The sequence below is a fragment of the Antedon bifida genome, chromosome 6, assembly GCF_963402885.1.
Source record: "Antedon bifida chromosome 6, ecAntBifi1.1, whole genome shotgun sequence".
NCBI classification, from domain to species: Eukaryota; Metazoa; Echinodermata; class Crinoidea; order Comatulida; family Antedonidae; genus Antedon; species Antedon bifida.
This window is the reverse complement of record NC_136231.1, coordinates 10,476,558-10,492,357: the sequence shown is the minus strand read 5'-3', so window position 1 is coordinate 10,492,357 and position 15,800 is coordinate 10,476,558. Positions and strand designations below refer to the sequence as shown.

Sequence of the window (15,800 nt, the reverse complement as noted above, 5' to 3'; positions counted from 1 at the left end):
CCCCCATCCCAAGTCTAAAGTTATGTCTATCCTAGTTCAATTTTCACCTACACTTTTAGCCCTGTTTAAACACCCACACCTTAAACTTAATTCCCCCACCCCCATCCCAAATCTGAAGTTATGTCTATCCTAGCTCAATTTTCACCTAGCACTAGCCCTGTTTAAACACCCACACCTAAAACAGCTCCATCTCATATCAAAAGGCTCTTTTAACATTCTGATTAAACAAACATTAAATTTCAATGTTTCTCTCTATCCTAAAGCCTGTTTTCCTGTCAACGTTATTCGATGCTATCGTTAACAATATTCGGCAATCTTCTACGTAAACATTGAAATGTTAACGAATTACAGGAAAAGGTACTCGCTATCGTCATTTCAACTTGATCGTTTTCAAACGATCGACGTTGAACTATTAACGATCAACGACGATAACGTCGACAGGAAAACAGGCTTAAGTGTTTGTCTATACTCCTATGATAACTGGTCCTGCAGACCACAAATAAAAGGCATGTCTCATACAACTGTAGTTCAATTCAAGATTTGTTAGCCAAAAACAGTAAAGTACATCAACATACGAAATTGGCGTTTTCTGTAGTTTTAAGGTTTTTTTTAGCTAAATAAAAGTATGTAATGCGTATACAACAAGACAACATAAGGAGAAAAAAACTTCATCTCAATTAACCTGATTCAAGAGCAGATCCAGGATGTTGTGAAGGTCCACATCAACTGGGGCCCACCATGGTTGGGGGCGAGTTGAGGCGATTTTGAAAATATAACATCTCTAGATGGTCGGAAATGGCACTCTCGCGTTATTATAAATGTATTAAAATTGATATTTTAAATAGGAAAACTGAGGTACTAGCCTATTAAAAGGTGACATTTTTCCCCATAGCCCTTTTTTGAGTAAAAGTGTCCCAACAGGGCGCTTTGTGCAAATCAGCGTTTGCACAGGCAGCTGAAAAAGGGCCGTCCAATAAACACATGTGACTAATTAAAGGATGATAAGATTTTGTTGCCGATTTCATTCACTCTCAGTATTTTGTTTTGATTGGGTTGCGTTCAAGTTCAATGCAAACGTACGTCTAGGGGAAGCCCCAAAAAAATCGCAATATTTGTTGCTTATTATAGCTCAATATTTATTTACATCAATTTGTAGATGAAATTAAATATATCAATATAAATAGGTATTGATATAGTTGAGTACGTATCAGTGAGTGGCCTAGAAAAAAAAATTGGTTATAATTTCAGGTGAAAATAGGCAATTAATTCTTAACTCTTTATTTACAGATACGTATCTTCGATCATTGTAACAGTAACAGTATGTCTTTTGTTTAATCTCGGGCGACAATTACAACTGAATGGAAAAAACAGGAAATTTTGGGCGACGGCAAAGTTATAACATTGCATGCAGTACGCGCATTCCAGGGGCTGGGTGGTGTGCCCAGACCCTGGTTAGTCTGAAGGCACAGATTGTTAAGTTAATATAATTTATTGCATAATATAATACGAAATATATACTGCCCTGCGGTAAATAAGATTTAAGGCGTCAACTTACGCACCCCACATTGCCTCTAGTTCTTTATATTAGACCATACAGGTCCTACAGTACACTTTCTTTTTTGTGGTTATGATTCAAAATTGTAACAAATGTAATGTATATACATTTTAAGCTGTTCAGCTTTGAAATATGTATGTGGTCAAACTATCAAAGTTTTCCGACATTTTGTTCTTGCTTCGCTGTGGCGACGATGCGATAATCGTATCGCGATTTTGTAGCAGTTATTAAAATAATGTTGATTTAAAAAAAAACTAAATATAGTATTCCAATCGTATGTCTAATCACATGGCTATAAATCAAAAGCATAGATGTATACTACAGCATAAATTAGTTTAAATTAACGTAAATATCGCTTGTTCTTGTCTAACACGCTACAGTAGGCCTAGCCCCTTTTCGCTTCCATATACTCTGATTTGGCTTCGCTGCGTTCCAGGATGACTATTGTGGGCAAATCGCAATTGTTGATTAACTGCGATCATATTACACCTTTCTACAAGACAATGGAATGCCAACACAGCGCAATAGTGAATCACAAGCAAGGGACCGTGTCAGCGAGCTAGCAGAAGAATAAGGTATCTGGACAATTTGGCCTAGAGATGATTTGGCCCAGGACATTTTGGCCCTCAGACGATTCAGCCCACTTATATTTATCCGCTTTGAAGTGTATTTTTTAAGCATAAATAAACCTTTTTTTTCCAAACTTTCTTTTCAGAGAGATTTTGAGGTAGTACTGCTAGGGATAATGATGCAATAAAGCAAAACCTTTGACAATCTGACTAAGACATTAACGAAAATGTTTTAGCCATGCGAACGATGTAAACAAATTATGCCCTCTGTTGACCACTTGGCGAATGCCCAAATAACGAAGTTTGCGAAATAATAATTGTATAGAAAATTACGTTTTTTAGTAATTTATTTTTAAATATTAAATCAACATTGGCAATATTAATAAATTATGTTATTAAATGGTAGTTTTATAATGATAAAATGTGATAAATACCACAAAAAATGTATCAATCAATTGCCTAGGAATGTCTGTCCCCGTCAGGGTGTCTGGTTTAACTTTTATTGCGGAATATCACAAATTGATGTACATTTGTTTATTCATATTTTTAAAAAAAATTTCCTAAATCTTGAATCATTAGTTTTTATGCTTTAATCTTATTGTAACACATTGTTTTATAAATCTAATGTTTAAAAAACAAAATACAAGGTTCATTCATAACAAATAATGCAAGCGCTGCCATTAAATTATACCTTTATAGACATGAATAACTGGAGTTTCAGTACCAAATAAGAAGTCTAATATTGACAGACAATTCTTTATTTTGTTTTTTTTTTGTAGGTTTTTCTCAACCAATCCTTCACGGTCTCTGTTCCTTTGGTTATGCTACTCGTCATGTTTTAAAGCAGTATGCTGGAAATGATGTTTCCAAGTTTAAAGCTATTAAGGTAAAACATCAAATTGACTTGTATTTAAGTTGCACAATAACAGTATATGCTAATCTTTGTGATCACAAGTAGTTGATGCCAATTATTAGTAGCATATACAACCCCAGTATGGCATTCTGGGTTAACAAAATAATGTTAAACAATAATTGGTAATGTAAGTCTCTTTTTTAAATGTATTTTTATTTTAAATGTAAAGACATTTTACCGTTTTTAACCCTAAATAAAGAAACGTATTATAAACCTTTGTTTGATAAAGAATGTAAACAGTGTCATGGATGAATTAGGTTATCCGCACAAGCGCAGCATGCACATACAGTACGTTAAATACAGATTACCTTTATGAACTAAAATTTAATTTTTTATATATTCTTTAATCATTGTTAAAACATTGTTCAAATTGGCAATAGCGGCTTGTAATTGGTTATTATTATTATATGATAATGACTCCACCTAAAATTCAACCTCCTCTTACATATTAAATTGTGAGCACATACTCTAATTTGTGACATTAATATAAATTATTATTATTATTATTATTTTATAGGTTCGATTTTCGAAGCCCGTGCTTCCAGGACAAACTATTCAGACTAACATGTGGAAACAAGAAAATCGTATTCTCATCCAGTGTAAGGTAGAATAACATTGTACTACAACCAACATAAATAAAATTTGTTTCCTTCTAATTCAAGCCAAATTAAAAGAGTTCAGCTTTTCTTATGTAATGAAATAAAAATGTCAATTTTGTATAGTTTGAGAATCTCTTATTAAACAGGTTAACTTGAACCCACAGTTTTGGGCATGTGATGCCAGGCCCGAAAGATGGATGCAGAAATTATAGAATACACAGTGATGGTTGCCACAAATAGTGATTCCCTTTCTTTCAATCATGTACCGTATGTATATAATGACTCGCACCCTTTTTCTTCTACTTGTAGGAAAGCAAGTTGTTATTGTGACTAATTGTTGTTTGAATAAATATTTCATTTAAGGTTGTAGAAACAGGAGATGTAGTCTTATCAGATGGATACATAGAACTAACAGATGTGGCAAGTGTAACTACATCACCAGCAGAGGTCAGTTTAACATTATCTATATTCCAGAAATTCGGTAAATCATGTGTAACTTATAAAATCTTTACTCAATGGTTGGTACTTTCCATATCATTTTGATACCTCATTACCCCCCGGATGCCAGTATCTCCCTAATAAGCAAACCGAACCCCCTCCCCCTTTCCAACATACCCCGCAATGGGGTGATCTTTTAAAAATATAGTTTAAAAACCTTCCCAGTACAAATTCTGATTATGTTGATATCCCATTACTCCCAACCCACAAGGCCAGTTTTCAAATGTACAGTACAGCTAATAATTACACCAAAAAAAGAAATTATTGTGTTGGCCACGTTTTGGGTAAATCCCAAAAATGGGTAGGTCAGTAGGAAAAGTTTTTTTTTTTTTTTCCAGACCAAAAATGTGTTGCCGGCAAAATAATAAACAATTTACACAAATGATACAAAAAGACTTTTAAACACTTTTCATAGCACCCTACGCTCACGCTAGCTATAAATATTTTTTCAACAAAAGTTTAAAAAAGGTTTATTAAATAAACGTAGGCCTAGCTTTTTGAGGCAAAAAAGCCTAGGCTAGCCCTAGCTCTAGCTACCATTTTTGAAGCCAACAAAAACAATCAAGATCGAAATAAACTATTTCCGTGTTAATGCTACATTACGAAATTTAACATATTATTCTAGATGAAAAATATTGAGTTTTATATTGTTTTATCCATACGTAATTACACTGGCATAAAAATATAACATTAAAATGTAGGCCGTTATATGAGCCATATTTCGTCGATTTCTTATCGCTGGGAAATTGCCCCCACCAGAGACATTGATCGATCGAGGAGTAGGCCTAGGCGAGAGGTCCGGCTAGAGGCCTAGCATGCATGAACATTGATAGAGTTCATTAATTATGAGGGTGTTTAAAAATGTGATAACTATTAAAAACCTGTCTCAACCACTGTGTAATCAAAGCCTTTATTTAATTAAAACTTGGATACCCCAAAATTGATAATCACGTATTCCAATTATCACGTGATTGATTCATGGTTGGTTGCACGCTTTTTTACACGTCCGGCGGAGGTGAAATATGTTCGCCAATTTGGCGAATAAGACAATATTTTTTCACCATTTGGTTTCACAATTGCTGTTTGGCTCACAAAATAAAAAGCTGACCTTCATTTTCGTCAGTTTAGGGTCGGTCAGGCGTGGCCAACACAAACATTTTTTTTGGCCTTACTGGTTCGATCCAATGCGTAATCCTTTGTGGCCTAAGCATGGGGCATTGTTTTATAATCGCAAACCCACAAAGTATTATGTTTTAATTTTGATCCCACGCGCTCCCACAAAATGTATTGTTTATTATCGCAATCCCATGCGCTCCCACGAGAAGGTATTGTTTTTTGTTTGTGATACTACAAAAGAATTTGTTTGCTATGCCTCTGATTGAAAGATGTTAAATATACACTATTGTTACCAGCTATCAAAAGCTTTAATAACCCACCTTGGATGGACGAATTATACCCCTGCAGTTACTCCCGAGTAGGCCTGCCTGGCTAATTTTTAGCTGTACTGTAGTTTAAAACAGTACAATTCCAGTCATTTTGATACTCCATGACTCCCCTGAACCCTGAAAACCTTCCCGGAGGTGATTAAAATAGTCAACTCGGCCAAAAACTAATCGGTCAACTCGGCCACAATAAAGTATGGAACGCAAAAAGTGCTTAATATTATTATGATTATTACTATCCACGCTTTAAAAAAAATGAAGAAATAAGAAAAATACTTATATAAAAAAATGATCTCATTGCCGATATGAATAGAAGTACCCGCGTGTTACAAAAACACGTGCAGGTACCGCATTTTAGTAAGCCTAAATCGAAGACGTACCGGCCTACGTTCCACCATTTGGCCATAGAAAAAATGATCGTTAAGTTTTGGCGTGCCTCGTTTTTGTCCATGATTTGCGTTTTTAAAAAGGGGAATCCCCCGGTCAGCGAAAACACGTAGCAGTTGTAGATATCAAAATAGCTACCAAAGCCGCAGGGAGGCGCAGCTACGAATTGGTTTCAGATGTTGTCGCCTAATCAAATGGATATGCATACACTGAAAATAATCTACGCGTGATTCAACCATGGAGTTAACATTAATATTTTATACCTCAATGATTCAACCAAACAATCTTACTACACCTAATAATTCATGTCCTCGCATATCGGACATGATTGAATTTTGACGCACGAACGAACATACGCGCCGACGTACGTGCATCATCATTATTGGGCCTACAATGTGTTCCTATTTGTTATCCAAATGTTCATTGTAATCATTAATAATAGTATGATTGCTTATCATTCTTATTTTTGTTGCTAAATGTATCATTAATTGTCTAAATATTAATATTCATTAAAAGTCAGAATTATTCATAGGTAAAAAAATGTGAAGAAATATCAATCCCCTTCCTTTGCACTTTTTGCGTTCCATACTTTAATGGGGCCGAGTTGACCGATTATTTTTTGGCCGAGTTGACGTGAGGCCGAGTTGACTTGGGGCCGACCTTGACTTGGGGCCGACTTGACTTGGAGCCGACTTGACTTTGGATCGAAATCGATATAATACATTGTCATTTTGGCCACCATGCACACATACATTTTAACCTAGCTTCATCAATGATGAATACATACCTTTTTTTTTTAGTCTGAGAGTTATATTTTAAAGTCTGAAATGATCTTCAATGAAATGGGTAAGCAAATGGCTCAGTCACCTGATCTTGTTGGAAAGGTCAATGGTGTCTTCCTGTACAATATAACAGCTGGAAATAAAGTAGCTGGACAATGGAGTAAGCATTATTATTATCATTAAAACGCACAAATATACTCATGCAAACAACACAGTAAACTAATAATAGTCAGTCTGTAGGTCTACTAATCCCAAAACATAGAAAGACCAGATTATGTCTGCACAAATTCCAACTGTCCTGATTTCGGTGGGATTGTCCTGCATTTTGATGTTGTGTCTCGCTGTTCTACCCAACCTTTAATAATAAAGAAATTTCAATATTATTTTGAAAACATCTTTATGAGAACCTTAGTATTTACCTTCAGCTTACAGCATTTAATTAACCATTTTCGTGTCACAATTTGTCACTGTACATACGATTACAGAAAGGGATTGATCATGGAAAACATGTCCCCAATATAAACTACTACATTTAAGCTATAATTTGCAATTTCCAGGAACCTAGCTATCCATTTTTTTACATTTTTCTTTGTGAAAAAATGTTTCCAAGACCTCAGCCCACATGAGGGTATTTATGTAATTGAAATAAAAACTAGTTCTGATGGAATTAAGTAATAGAATCTGCTATTTATTTTAATTTAATGTGGAAACCATAACCGCAATAAGTATCTTAGCTGTATTTTTAACTCAATTTGTACTTTTTGTGTCCTCTTTTAACTTTTTTATATAAAATCTTGTTCTCTGTTTTATGTGATTTTATTCTTTTTTACTGTTTGTGCGACAATGTTTTTAGACAATTTTAATGTGTGTACTTTCAGCCAAATTTTCAAGCCATTCATGAGTTTGACAATAAAGTTTATTGAATTGAATTGAATTGAATAAACCAAAACCTCAAAAGCATTTAATCAATCATAATTACAAAAAAAAAGAGAAAAATAACGTCAAGGTGACATTGCATGCATAGTAAGTTGAAAAATAAATGCAGTCAGTGATGAGAACTTTTTTGCTTTATATACTTTCAATTATTGTACAAAATGTAATAATATACATTATAATTTGTATAAAACTATAAAAAAGATATGTTTACTCTGTAGCTGTGGTTGCTAAAGCACCATCTGGACAGGTATACAAAGGTGAACCAAAATCTGGTAAAGCTGACTGTACAGTAACCATGGCAGATGAAGACTTTTTTCAACTTGTGACTGGATCACTTAACCCGCAACAGGTAAGTGGCTATTTGTCCAAGTAACCCCACAACCACTTGTAGATGTTGTTTACCAGCAAGAGCTCAACTGGATTGCTGGACACAATTGAGAATTAAAATCCTACAAAAATAATTACTTTCTACACAGAATAAACAACAAGGTCGGAAGATAACATCAGTACTTGATAGATTTGTGCAAACAAGTAAAGATGATGGGTCTATGTTGTGTTTACAAAAATGAACATTTCACTACCATAAAACTGCTCAGTGGAGGGTAAACCGTGCTTAGTGGGATGGTTATTCGCTGATCACTAGGCATGAAGGGATAACACTTATTGGCTAGTGGACCAAAACTGGATCCTCTGAATAAAAATATAGGACCACTAACATTTTTAAAATAACTTTTTTTTCTCTTTTGTGGGGGCAACCCACTTTTATTGCAATGATAAACAATATGATAAAGGTTATACAGTATATGTCTATCTATTTATCTATCAATGAATATGAGTGATATTACACAGACTAAAAATATTTTGATATTGTGTTGAAATCTAGATAAAACAGATATGTATACAGAGAAAATTTATATTACAGAGCTAAAACGATATAAAGATTGATATTCAGTATTAAAAATTGAGATTCGGTATAATAATGATAAAATGGTATATTGCATTATAAGATTGTGCTTTGATAAAATTCTATAGTTTTACATTGATAAAGACATTTTGAACATAATATTGCTTTCATTATTTACATGAATTATATGATAAAATAACAAACTAATAAATATTGCAAAGCTAAACCCAAACCGAAGTATGGAGATACGCCCTCGTCGCTAGCCAGTTTATTTTTATAGTTCTAGTTTAAGTCCTGGCTAGCACCAATTTTGTCTTGGTCATCCCGGACTCTGCCGCCTCCTAGGCATTTTTAAAATAACAGTGCAATTTCCTAAAGGTACCTTATTCCCAAAATGCTTCAGCTTTGGCCAACCATTGGGACAAAGGTTTTGAGATTCAATATCTTGCATTAATTGCTTTATACTCTTGTGACTTTGTTTACATTTTTTCAGGCATTTATGGCTGGGAAGTTGAAGGTAAAAGGAAATATTATGTTGCTCCAGAAGGCTGGCAAACTTTTTGAACAGTATGCAAAACTATGAAGAACACAAAGACGAAATGATGGAATATTCTAATATAAACTTATATTAATCTTAAAGTCCCATTCCCTATATTTTTTAGATCTAATTTAAGGTCACAAACTACATTTAATGTAAAAATAAATACTACGTTTTCATCTTTGAACGGTTAAAAGTATGAATGTGAAAGTCAATTCTACTAATTTTAGCGGCCCGCTATAAATCCCAACATGCATTGCGCGCGGATTGATATTTTAGTTATTCTTCTGTGATTCACCTACTTTCGATCGATCGTGAAGGCCAAAATAAATGAAAGAAACGTAACGTTTCAGCGAAAACACCGGGTTTCTCCCAATCTGTATTACGGATTCTGGCAAAAACAGAAAGACAATTAATGCAGCAACTAGACAACGTCAGACTAGGCCTATAGCTAGCGTACAATGTTCGTAGGTTACTGTTGTTTACCAGCTAGGCCTGCAAAAGTAAGCCTAGCTAGGCCAGGCCTAAAGACCATACACAAGAGGACATTCACCGTGAGCTACTAGGTAGTGCATTGTTTCTCTCTTTTTATCATAAATTACCATAAAACGTACATCTAAGACAAGGACAAGCAATATATATGCATTATTTTTACAAAACATCAACAATTGTAGGGAATGGGTCTTTAAGTTTATTAATATCCATGGACGTGTCATTCGGTTATTAATTATGAATATGATTTAAATAATATATGATAAAAAAATATTTTATAATGTAATTATAATCATCAAATATGATTTGTGAATAAAATCTGAGAATATCACAACAGTGCTGTATATTAAATGTTATAGCTTGTCAGAAGGGATCAACATGCACCCCCAGAAATATCTATAATATAATAGCACTAAGCCAAAATTGTTTCTCTATCTCCTCCTACTGTAAGCCACAAGTCCAATACTAGCGCCGTTTAATTCCCCTTTCTCCATTAGTCTATATTGGAATTGCAAATTTGTAAAAAAAATGTGTTTTTTAGACCAATTCTCGGCCATTTTCCTACGTCACAATTAGGTCACTCAGGTAATTAGCAATATCGAGACGAGACAGCAGCACACATGTGATCAGCGCAGCTGCAGTTATATTATAGCAACAGTGCTGCCGTGCGCCATTTCAAATGCAATGGCTGGTAAGTACGAAACTGTATTCTTGATCATGTTTCTCGATCCTACTGCCAAACATAGGATTGAGCACCCTGGCCTTTTACCATTTTTCCAAACACCAAATGCTAGGCTAGGTTATGTTTCTTATTAATTACTATTCCTAAGGTGATATATAGGCAATAGCTGAATGCAGGATGATTCGGCCCATGTGTGACAGGACAATTCGGCCCACTTTTACTAGGCCGATATAATGTCTGACTAAGAGAGGCTTCTAATTACATTAGCTCCCGATATGAAATATTGTAAAGTACATTATGTAATTTATTTTCAAGGTGTGTAGGCCTACAAGTACAAGGAGGTACAAACAAGGAGGATGAAGATGCAATCATATTTACTTCTTTCTAATTAGGCCTACACCACCAGAAAACATACATTGTTGTTTATTTTAAAGATTCTTACCACCAAACATTCTTACCACCACAAATCAAGACATTCAACTGGATACAGGATACTGCAAGAATATTCAACCAGATTTAACTAAGTCACTGTTCTCCAGTCGGAAATGATATTATCAAAATGCAGGATTATGTCCTATACCAGACATTCATTATACAGTGAGCCCTACTATTATTTGTGATGACTCTGTACATTTGTATTTAAAATTGATTTCTTTTAGAATTAAAACAAAATAGACACTGAAATATAAAGAATTTAATTAACTTTATATTCCTTCCTAATATAAATGCTGTATAATGTACCTCTCGGCACTATACATCTATTTATAGATTTGTGCATACTGCATTGTACTATATTATCTTTTTTGATTCCCGAATCTTACAATCATTATAATTGGACGGGTACCTGCTATTTGTTTGAATTGATTCTTTAAAAAATTGAGTAGAAAATTATTTTTAATGATTTTCTATGAGCGTAGAGTGTCCCTATTTTTATGCAAATTAGTACAGTACTGCCATCATATAAAAAAAAACTTTTTAACTCAGCACATTTTTTTTCATGGTTTGGGATCATTTTAAGACCATATGTGGAGTGATCACCTGTTGTGGAAATGTAAATTTTATGCAAATTAGTTTCGCCATGATACAAATATCAACTTTTTACTGTATAATAACAATACTAGAAAAAAAAGTATCTAGTTTTTGTGGTCAGGAATCATTCATGATAATAAAAAGTTGAATGGGTTTGATGCAAACTGTGTAAATTAAGTTGCGTGGAATACTAAATCAAATGCTGAAATAAGTGTCTTCTGGTAAAATGACGTCAGTATCAAAATCATGAATGTGCGTATCCACACACATAGTCTAGATTATATTAGGGTGATTAAGCTGATCATGTTATTTGATAGTTTTAGGTTCACATAAAATGGCTTGATCATGATCAGTGGAAGCATCATCAATTAATTGAGAGTTAATTCTTTTTCTTTGAAGTAAGTTATATATATATAAATCCAAAGGCAAATTACTGAAAAAATTACAATGCTGTGGGTATCAGTGGCTGGATCTCAATGGAGATACAAAAAAAAAAGGCGAAAAGCTATATATATATCTTATAAATGATTGTAAGGTTCGGGAATCAAAAAGATTAATAGAGTAATATAGTACAATGCAGTATACACAAATCTATAAATGGATGTATAGTGCAGAGCGGTACATTGCATTTATATTAGAAGGAAGATAAAGATAAATTGTCTATTTTGTTTTGTTTTAATTACAAATGAAAAACATGCAGCCATAAAAAAAACCCAGAATCTGTATCTTTGTTCTTGTTTTGTTTGTGTAAATATATTAAAATATTGGACATAATCCTGCATTTCATAGTCGTCTAGTAAATTGTCATGTTTTGTAAAAGCTTCCAAAGTATGTTTATATTATTTCCGACTGGAGAACAGTGACTTAGTTGAATCTGGTTGAATATTCTTGTAGTATCCTGTTGTTCAGTTGAATGATTTGTGGTGGTAAAGAATCTTTAAGATGAACAACAATGTATGTTTTCTGGTGGTGTAGGCCCACGGGCGGACGCAGGGGTGTTGCCCCAGTTGCCTGGGCAACACCCTTAATTTCATACTAAATGTTTTTTCTGCCACTAAATTAAAATTTAGATCCCATTTAATCATATTATATATTAACTATTAACGTTATAGAAGTCCAGGGTTGGAAAAGACTATATTTATCTTCATTTCCCTACGTCCGTAATGTTTGGGCGAATTTCCGTAATAATTATGGACGTTCCAAACTTTGAAAAACAGTGTTTAATTGCTTCTTTCTGCAAATTTCGGTGGTGGTTGTACAGTTTATAGTGGATAAATGAAAATGAATTTTGGAAATTGTGGTTTTACTGACTTATTTAGCATTTATTTCAAAATATATTTATAGCAGCAGCTTCACATTTTTTTTGCTAAATTGTTTTAATTATTAATTGATAATAATTAATTTGTATTAATTGCTAGAATTTATTAAATTACCGGAAGTACCTTCGCCGGGGACCTCCTCTGCCTTTGCATTGAACGCAAAATATGTTATTTTTCACTTTTGTTTTACCGGCAGTAAAAACAGGCGTGATATGATCTGTTTGCTACTGTGTAGCCCGATATAGAGTGTCATTTCTAGTTATTGTGAATTTTACGTGCGAGCGTCATTTAACAAAAATTCCTCCTGTGGCGCAAATACTCAGTATCTAAAAAATAATAATAATAAATAATATGTAATAATAAATTACATAAAACGTAATGCAAAATGTAATTAATTAAGGTGCTTTAAACAGTCCTGGCTTATAGTTTCATCCATCATTCAGATGAATATAAAACTATTGACATTGTCGTTCATGACAAGGTGCGAGAGAGACATTTTGACAAATGTGAAATAAATCAGTACAGTAAGCAGATATTTTATTGTCAAAATTTAATAATGAATTTATAAGCAAAAAATATTGATTTACATACTTGTGACCAATCAGTAAATAACATTCCTTGTTTTAAAAGGGACTTTTAGATTTGAGTGAACATAAACGAAGTCCACGTCCACATGGGTCGTAGTTGACTGTTACCCTTCGACAGGGAACGTATGATATAATGACCTTGGGATCATCTGACCTTGTAATCTCTAGTAGCGCGCATCCGTGGAGCTATTCCGCCTTGCAGGGCCGGTGTTGTACACAGGCCTAGATCCTTAATTTTCTGAACGAAGGCAGGCCATAACTTGTATTTTTAAATAACCAATAAAAAACAATAATTCAGTTTGCAAATATAATTTTACTACATTCTCAGAAAATCATCGCAAGATCATTCTCCGCCATAATTTTTGTAAACGTTTGCAGTGTCATACGTCCACTAGTACTCATGTCGAGAGTGAACGCCAAAATGCCACTGGACAAGTGCTCAAATTTGCCTAGCGCATATAATAACAGGGTAACAGTCGATGTGAAGTCGGGATCAGAAAAAAAAATATTTAGGCGCTACAGTTTAAAAAAAAAAAATCAACCAGAAGGGCATTATTCAATCCATTGTCAATGGTTTTTCAAGCAAAACCATTATTATTGTTTGATTTTTATTAATGGTTTGAGGGACACATTTTGAATAATCAAGATAATTAATGTTTTAAAATGTTCCCCTTATAATAGATAATACATGGTTCTAAATAAAACGAAAAACAAAACAAAACTGTTTTAAATTATTGGAATTCTGACCTTATTTATATACAAACTTATGTCCAGTTTGTTGATTTTATTATCCTTTGTCTGTTATTTGATTTTGTAAAAAGTATGAAATAACAAAAGAATGTTCAGAATGTAATACCTGAACTTCATTTATATAATGCAAATCAAGTAAAAATTTTGAAAATTTTCCATAGCTGGATGAGTTGAATTAATATTGTTGTTTGATGTCAGTAACCAGCTTAGTGTACAGTGTGAAAATGATACTTCTGCTCTTATGTCTTGAACATACACTTTGACCTACAGTAGAAGTTACCGTCTCTTCTTGCCAGTTGTCTGTGTAGTAACTGGAGCAGTGTACTTTGTAGCAGAAACCTTGTTAATGTAATACAACTCCACTAATGAAAATATGAAACTGAAAAAAAAAATGAAGTTAAACATTTGAATGTAAAAAAATTCATGCAGATATAAATACAATAGAATGAGATGTCTGGTTCAAGTGCTTAGAGGAACTCAATATAAAATACAGAAAGCTAGGGCATAGGGGAACGTACGTAATTCGATAAACAAACGACAGAGGTGATAATGTGGGACAGGTTCGTCCTACTGTATAACTCGCGTTAGTATATATTGTACAGTACTCTGTGAGTTGTTTTGTGGGTACCCATTTTGTTCTAGACAAATAACAATAAACAATGGATGCCGATTTCGAATAAGAACCGAAATGTATTTCTTATACATTTTCTTATTATTGTTATGGCTTAGCATTTATTAGGCCTAGCTAGCTAAGTAACAAACTCAATTCAAGAAGGCCCATCATGTGGGTCGCGCGCGATACGTATTCACGAAGCTTATCTAGCCGTAGCGAGGCTAGTGTGTGAACCTAAGCCTAGCATTTTTTTTACAAATCTGTAAGTCAAAGTTTTCATAACTCAAATTTTTATACCAGTCCCATTAGATTCGACTTAGGCGGAGTCGACTGTATTAAAAAAGACTGGTTACATTGATCAAATGTAACCATTAATGTTGAGGCTTTATCACGACACAAACAAAGCATATTAATTTTGACTCATAATTTATATAAGACGATAAGAGATGATGACAGAAAATGCTACTGTACCATGTTGTTATGCAGACTCTATGAATAAGGCCAGAAGCTAAACATGATCCTACAAGACACATGACAACTGTAAAAACAAATTTCAAACCAATTAATATGTTTCAGAAGTTTCCAACTTCCTAAAAGTAAACATCCCTGTATGGTTGTAAAATTACAAAGAAAACAATTTTTAAAAAGCTAAGGAAAAGCTTCTCTCAGAATAGACTAATAAGCTGTACACTATCAAACTAGTTTGACAAAAAAGTGTGATGTGCCCAAATATGGTAGTGATATGAAATTACCGTGTCCATATACAGTATGGACACATCACAGTATTTTATCAATGATTAAACTTCCAATTAACAAAATTAATTTTTTCCAATAAAAATATATGGAATTATAAAATAGCCTACCTTCTGGAAATATTTTTGCTTGAAAGCCTTTACTAAAAAGTGCATTTTCTAAATTGTTCATAGCTGTTAGGCTGAGAATAAAAAGCAGAGATCCCAGAAAACCTCCAAGAATCGTCATAAGCTCAGATGAAGCAAGTTGTACTTTGAACATTTGCATACCAGCAAACAAAAGCATCATCAATAGAGATGAAATCACAGCAGATGGACCAGATGATACAGCTGAATTTGAAATTAAAAAGAAATCATTAGTTAACATTTTACAGTATATTATAATTTACAAGTCTTGGCCACACACACCTACATGTAAACCTCAATATTTTTCATATCTCACTCAATCATTTT

The 15,800-nt window shown here is 33.6% G+C and overlaps 2 protein-coding genes across 6 annotated transcripts in view; one reads left to right on the top strand and one right to left on the bottom strand.

Annotated features, from left to right (window-relative positions):
- The window catches only part of LOC144845548 (peroxisomal multifunctional enzyme type 2-like), a 254,730-nt gene extending 244,809 nt beyond the window's left edge, over nucleotides 1-9,921 (top strand). For 2 of the 3 annotated variants that reach the window (XM_078702960.1, XM_078702959.1), the window contains exons 17-22: nucleotides 2,904-3,010; nucleotides 3,555-3,641; nucleotides 4,000-4,083; nucleotides 6,764-6,905; nucleotides 7,900-8,030; nucleotides 9,079-9,921. In XM_078702960.1, the coding sequence (XP_078559086.1) occupies nucleotides 2,904-3,010; nucleotides 3,555-3,641; nucleotides 4,000-4,083; nucleotides 6,764-6,905; nucleotides 7,900-8,030; nucleotides 9,079-9,168 (641 nt within the window). In that variant the 3' untranslated portion in view covers nucleotides 9,169-9,921. Of the gene's footprint in view, nucleotides 1-2,903; nucleotides 3,011-3,554; nucleotides 3,642-3,999; nucleotides 4,118-6,763; nucleotides 6,906-7,899; nucleotides 8,031-9,078 lie in introns of those variants that run through there. The other variant, XM_078702961.1, reaches the window with a different exon arrangement.
- A 3,250-nt stretch (nucleotides 9,922-13,171) lies between these two features.
- Nucleotides 13,172-15,800, bottom strand: part of LOC144845546 (zinc finger protein basonuclin-1-like) — a 71,039-nt gene continuing 68,410 nt past the window's right edge. For all 3 annotated transcript variants that reach the window (XM_078702952.1, XM_078702954.1, XM_078702955.1), the window contains 3 exons: nucleotides 15,459-15,677; nucleotides 15,067-15,133; nucleotides 13,172-14,361 (listed from right to left, as the gene is read on the bottom strand). In XM_078702952.1, coding sequence (XP_078559078.1) covers nucleotides 14,259-14,361; nucleotides 15,067-15,133; nucleotides 15,459-15,677 — 389 coding nt within the window. In that variant the 3' untranslated portion in view covers nucleotides 13,172-14,258. The remainder of the gene's footprint in view (nucleotides 14,362-15,066; nucleotides 15,134-15,458; nucleotides 15,678-15,800) is intronic.